General features: G+C 62.6%; 1 protein-coding gene across 7 annotated transcripts in view; it reads right to left on the bottom strand.

The window, feature by feature from the left end:
* The window catches only part of WIZ (WIZ zinc finger), a 50356-nt gene extending 45005 nt beyond the window's left edge, over positions 1 to 5351 (bottom strand). For 6 of the 7 annotated variants that reach the window (XM_090128742.1, XM_090128737.1, XM_090128741.1 and 3 more), the window contains exon 1: positions 4872 to 5234. In XM_090128742.1, the coding sequence (XP_089984868.1) occupies positions 4872 to 5212 (341 nt within the window). In that variant the 5' untranslated portion in view covers positions 5213 to 5234. Of the gene's footprint in view, positions 1 to 4871; positions 5235 to 5328 lie in introns of those variants that run through there. The other variant, XM_090128743.1, reaches the window with a different exon arrangement.
* Positions 5352 to 6423: the final 1072 nt, after the last annotated feature.

Genomic DNA, 6423 nt, shown 5'->3' on the forward strand with positions numbered 1-6423 from the left:
AAAAAAAAGAAAGAAAAAAGTGACAAAAGTTAGTTGTCTCACCACACTCCCCAGCACCCGTTCATAGCGAGGGACGGAGCAGCACTGCAGCATCCCTCCCCCAACCCATCGCCCCATGGCCATGCAAAGGCGGAGCGGCACCGCCACAATTTAAATGCTAAAATGGTTAAGTGGGGACAATTGCTTCCTTCCCTGGGAGCCGAGGATGGGGAAATGCCCCACCAGAAAGCCAAGAGAGATCCGCATCGAGGCCTGATGGCTCCTGGTGGCATTCCGAGCCTTTTTGGGGGCTTTTTTACCCCCTTTTTTTTTTTTTTTGGTTAAGGGCTGAGCGCACCCAGTTGGGTTCTCCCATCAAAACGCTTCGACTGCGAGGATTTCTTCTTTGGGGAACAACTCCTTCCAGGGCAGAAATGCAAAGGGTGAACGATTGCAATGGAATTCGATCCAAGGAGGAATTTGGGGAAGTTCCCAAAAGCTCCAAACGATCACGATGGTATTTTTGGGTTGGAGCTGAGATCCCGGATGGTTTCCCTCCATAGCGACAACGTTTTCGTAGCAGACGTTGGATTGGAAATGGGATCCTGGAGGATTTCCTTCCTCGGAGAAATCAGCAGATTCTCCCCACGTGCCCAAGAAGGAAAACTTCCCGAAGCTGCATTAAGGACAGTATTGAGCAGAAGGGTTTTCCTCCTTCCCACAGTTGGGAAGCGTCCCCTAAAAAAGTTCCTTCCTCCTCTTTGCTTGCAGAGCTGCAGTGCTGGGATGGGAAATCCAGCGTTGGGATGGAGCATTCATTCTGGGATGATCCCAACACGGGGATGTTGGGCTCCATGTGGAGTCACTGCCATGGCAGCATTGGGTGAAACGGAGCGACGTCGAGCCCAGAGATGCTCCAGAGGGACGCGGGGGGGGGGGGGGCACGAGCTGCATGGGGAGGAACCCTGGCCCCAAAGCCCCCCCCAGATCACTGATGTTCCCATCATGAAGGCTCCCACCCCTCGTTAGCAGCCGTTCGTTAGCGGAGCGTTCCTGGGGTCTCCAGGTGGGCGAAGTGATGCTGAACCAACCCAAAGAGGAGGGGAGAGGGAACAGGTCCAAATCCCCCCCCTCCAGCCCCATGTCACCCACCTGGTGACAACTGTCACCTGGCGTGGTGCTGGCATCCCTGTCTCATGTCACTGTCCCCATTCCATCCCCCCAGCACAGTCCTGGAAGGGGAGGGGGGAGGTCCCCACTGCCACGTGTCCCCCCAACCCCAGCCTCCACCTTTACCCCACTGCTACCCATCCCCCACCCCACTGCCACCTGTGTCCCTGAACTGTCACAAACCCCTCCACTGCCCCCCCCCAGTGTCTGACCCCCCCATATCAGCACAGCCCCCCCCCCAAACACTTTTTCTCCCCCTCCTCAGCACAGTACTCCCCCCCCCCATTGCTCCATTGCCACCTGTGTCCTGTCAGCTTGCTCCCCTCCATCATCATTTGTGTCCCCACACTGTCACAGCCCCCTATAGAAACACTTGCCCTCCCCCTTTCTCCCATAGCCGCCCCCCCCCAACTGCCACATTGCCCCCCAGGACAACTCACAAACCTTTCCACTCCCCCATAACAGCACAGCCCTCCCCAAAACATTTTCCCCCTCCTCAGAACAGTGCCCCCCCCACCAACATCCCCACTGCCACCTGCATGCCCCCCATTACAACACCTCCATCCCCCTCCCCACTGCCACCTGCATCCTCAAACTGTCACAACCCAAGCCCCCCGCCAAGCCCCCCCCCACTGCCACCTGTGTCCCCTCCAACAGTCTCCCCATTACCCCCGGCACACCTGTGCCCCCCCATTGCCACCTGTGTCCCCACCTGTCCCAACCCCAACCCTCAAGCATCCAAGACCCCCATCTCAGAACAGACCTCCAAGTTACCCAACTGTCACATCTCCCCCTTAAGATGCCCCCAAGCACAGCCCCCTCCCCCCCCATAACCTCCCTAGGACATCCCCCTCCTCTACCCCTCCAGGACCCCTGTGCCCCCCCAGCACAGCCCCCATAAGCCCTATGATATCTGTGCCCCCATTGCCACCTGTGCCCCCACAATCACAAACCTCCCCATGCCCTCCCCCAGACTCTGACCGCCCCAATCTCAGCACAGCCCCCCATGACCTCACATCATCACAGCCCCCCCAAAACAATCCCCCCATGTCACCATTGCTAGCTGTGTTTTCCCACAGCACAGCCCCCCCAATATCTGTGTCCTCTCCATTGCCACCTGTGCCTCCACATAAACTTCCCATGCCCCCCCAGACTCTGACCCCCCCATCTCAGCACAGCCCCCCATGTCCCCACACAGTCACAGCCCCCCAATCCCCTCCCCCCCAGCACAGTACCCCCCATGTCCACCCTGCCACCTGTGCCCACCATAACCCCTATGATACCTGTGCCCCCATTGCCACCTGTGCCACCACAATCACAAACCCCCCCCGTGCTCCCCCCAGACTCTGACCCCCCCACCTCAGCACACCTCCCCCCGTGTCCCCACACTGCCACAGTCCCCCCAAAACACTTCCCCCCAGAACAGCCCCCCCATAACCCCTATGATATCTGTGCCCCCATCGCCACCAGTGCCCCCACAATCACAAACCCCCCCTGTCTCCCCCCAGACTTTGACCCCCCCACCTCAGCACAGCCCCCCCGTGCTCCCCCAAAACACTCCCCCCACCATGTCACCATTGCTACCTGTGCCCCAACACAGCCCCCCCATAACCCCTATGATACCTGTGCCCCATTGCCACCTGTGCTCCCAGTCACAAACCCCCCCATGTCCCCTCCAGACTCTGACCCCCCATCTCAGCACAGCCCCCCCGTGTCCCCCCAAAACACTCCCCCCACCATGTCACCATTGCTACCTGTGCCCCAACACACTCCCCCATAACAACTGTGATACCTGTGCCCCCACAATCACAAACCCCCCCATGTCCCCCCAGACTCTGACCCCCCCATCTCAGCACAACCCCCCCACATCCTCACAGTCACAGCTCCCCAATCCCCTCCCCCCCAGCACAGTACCCCCCCATGTCCTCCCTGCCACCTGTGCCCTCCCAGCACAGCCCCCCCGTAACCTCTATGATACCTGTGCCCCCCATTGCCACCTGTGCCCCCACAATCACAACCCCCCCAACATCAACCCCCAGACTCTGACCCCCCCACCTCAGCACACCTCCCCCCGTGTCCCCACACTGTTGCAGCCCCCCCAAAACACTTCCCCCCAGAACAGCCCCCCCATAACCTCTATGATACCTGAGCCCCCATTACCACCTGTGCCCCCACAATCACAAGCCCCCCTCATGTCCCCCCCAGACTCTGACCCCCCCATCTCAGCACAGCCCCCCCGTGCTCCCCCAAAACACTCCCCCCACCATGTCACCATTGCTACCTGCGCCCCAACACCCCCCCCATAACAACTGTGATACCTGTGCCCCCATTGCCACCTGTGCCCCCACAATCACAAACCCCCCCATGTCCCCCCAGACTCTGACCCCCCCATCTCAGCACAACCCCCCCACATCCTCACAGTCACAGCTCCCCAATCCCCTCCCCCCCAGCACAGTACCCCCCATGTCCTCCCTGCCACCTGTGCCCTCCCAGCACAGCCCCCCCGTAACCTCTATGATACCTGTGCCCCCCATTGTCACCTGTGCCCCCACAATCACAACCCCCCCCACATCAACCCCCAGACTCTGACCCCCCCACCTCAGCACACCTCCCCCCGTGTCCCCACACTGCCACAGCCCCCCCAAAACACTTCCCCCCAGAACAGCCCCCCATAACCCCTATGATACCTGAGCCCCCATTACCACCTGTGCCCCCACAATCACAAACCCCCCTCATGTCCCCCCCAGACTCTGACCCCCCCATCTCAGCACAGCCCCCCCGTGCTCCCCCAAAACACTCCCCCCACCATGTCACCATTGCTACCTGTGCCCCAACACAGCCCCCCCATAACCCCTATGATACCTGTGCCCCATTGCCACCTGTGCTCCCAGTCACAAACCCCCCCATGTCTCCCCCCAGACTCTGACCCCCCATCTCAGCACAGCCCCCCCCGTGCCCCCTCAAAACACTCCCCCCATGTCACCATTGCTACCTGTGCCCCAACACCCCCCCCCATAACAACTGTGATGCCTGTGCCCCCATTGCCACCTGTGCCCCCACAATCACAACCCCCCCCACATCCCCCAAGACTCTGACCCCTCCATCTCAGCACAGCCCCCCCACATCCCCACAGTCACAGCTCCCCAATCCCCTCCCCCCCAGCACAGTACCCCCCATGTCCTCCCTGCCACCTGAGCCCCCCCAGCACAGCCCCCCCATAACCCCTATGATACCTGTGCCCCCATTGCCACCTGTACCCCTACAATCACAACCCCCCCCATGTTCCCCCCAGACGCTGACCCCCCCATTCCAGCACATCTCCCCCCGTGTCCCCACACTGTTGCAGCCCCCCCAAAACACTTCCCCCCAGAACAGCCCCCCCATAACAACTGTGATACCTGTGCCCCATTGTCACCTGTGCTCCCAGTCACAAACCCCCCATGCCCCCCCCAAACTCTGACCCCCCATCTCAGCACACCTCCCCCCGTGTCCCCACACTGTCACAGCCCCCCCATTCACTCCCCACCCCCCCCATGTCACCACTGCCACCTGTGCCCCCCCCAACTCATTACTCCTAGAACACAACCGCCCCCCCCCCGCCGTCCCCACACTGTCACACCCCCCCGCACCCCCCCACCCCGCTGTCACCTCTCTCCCCCGCCACCCCCCCGCCCCCAGACCCCCGTTCAGCACTCAGGACGGTTTCCCCCCCCGTTACTCACCCCTCTCCCCCCCCCTCAGCGCCGCAGCCGCCACCCCCGGGGCCGCCCGCCTCTCTCGCCGCTCCGCCGCCGCCGCCGTTCTCCCCTCGGAGGGGACATGGTCCCTTTAAATCCCCCCCCGGGGCCTCGGCCGGGCCCGGGCCCCCCCTCTCCGCCTCTTCCTCCTCCTCCTCCTCCTCCGCCGCCGCCGCCGCCGCCGCCTGCGCCGCTCGGGCCGCTCCCCCGCCCCCCCCCCGCCGGCGGGGCCCGACGACGTCACGCCGCGCGCCGCCCGCCCGACGCCGACATCTTGGGGGCGGCGAACGGGGCCCCAGCGCCGCCTCCGCTCCCGCCGCCGCCATCTTGGGGCCGCCTTCAGGCCGCCCCGCCGGAGGGATCCCCGCGCGCCGCCGCCGCCGCCCCCCCTCCGCCCTCCCTGGGCCGAGCGGCGCGCGGAGATGACGTCACGGCGCCGTACCGAGCCATTTTTTTTCCGGGCCGCGCGGCTGTCTGTGATGACGTCACTGTTAGACGGCGCCGGGAGCGGCGCGAGGTGATGGCGTCACGGAGCTGATGGCGCTGCCATATTGGGGGTGACGACCTTCCACGGGGAGGGGGGGAAGGGCTGTGCGTCGCGGGGTGATTGCGTCATCGGACCGCGACGGGGCTGCGGAGCCGCCATCTTGGGGGGCGCAGGGGAACGGGCTGAGCGAGGGATGCCCGCGGTCCCGTCACCCCCACGAAGGATCCCCCATGGCCCTCTCGCCCCCACACGTTCCCCCATGGCCTTTCCCTATGGTTCCCCATGGACGTGCCCCGAGGGATTCCCATGGCCCCATCGTGGAGGGGTTTCCGTGGTTCCCTCATCTCCAAAGCAGATGTCACCTCTCAAAATGGTCCTGTCCCAAAGGGTCCTCAAGTGCTTGGTGCCCCTCAAAGGGTCCCCGCCATCCTGTCAGCCCCAAAGCGTGCTCATGGTCCCCTAAGGTCCCCATGGTCCTGTCCCTAAAGGTCCCCATGGTCCTATTCCTAAAGGTCCCCATGGTCCTGTGCCTAAAGGTCCCCATGGTCCTATTCCTAAAGGTCCCCATGGTCCTGTGCCTAAAGGTCCCCATGGTCCCATCACCCACCAGAGGGTCTGCATGGCTCTGCCCCAAAAGGTCCTTGTGGTCCTGTGCATCCACCAAAATGTCTCCGTGATCCCATCACCCACCTGAGTCCCCACGGTTCTGTCACTTTTAGAGGGTCCCTATGATCCTGTCACCCCCAAAACACCCCCATGGACTTGGCACCCCCAAAGGTTCCTCATGGTCCTATCTTCCACCAAAAGGTTCCCATGGTCCCATCACCCACCAGAGGGTCTTCACAGTCCTCTCACTCACTGGAGTCCCTAGGGTTCTGTCACCCCCAAAAGGTTCCCATGGACTCGGCATTCCTACATGGTCCCCATGGCCCTGTCCCAAAGGCTTCCCCATGGTCTCGTCACCCCTAGATGAGTTGCCATGGTTCCAACACCCCCAAAAGTTCCCCATGGTGTCATCACTCACCATAGGGTGTCACTCATCATAGGGTC

The sequence above is a fragment of the Phasianus colchicus genome, chromosome 34 (assembly GCF_987193195.1).
Source record: "Phasianus colchicus chromosome 34, bPhaCol1.hap1.1, whole genome shotgun sequence".
Lineage (NCBI taxonomy): Eukaryota > Metazoa > Chordata > Aves > Galliformes > Phasianidae > Phasianus > Phasianus colchicus.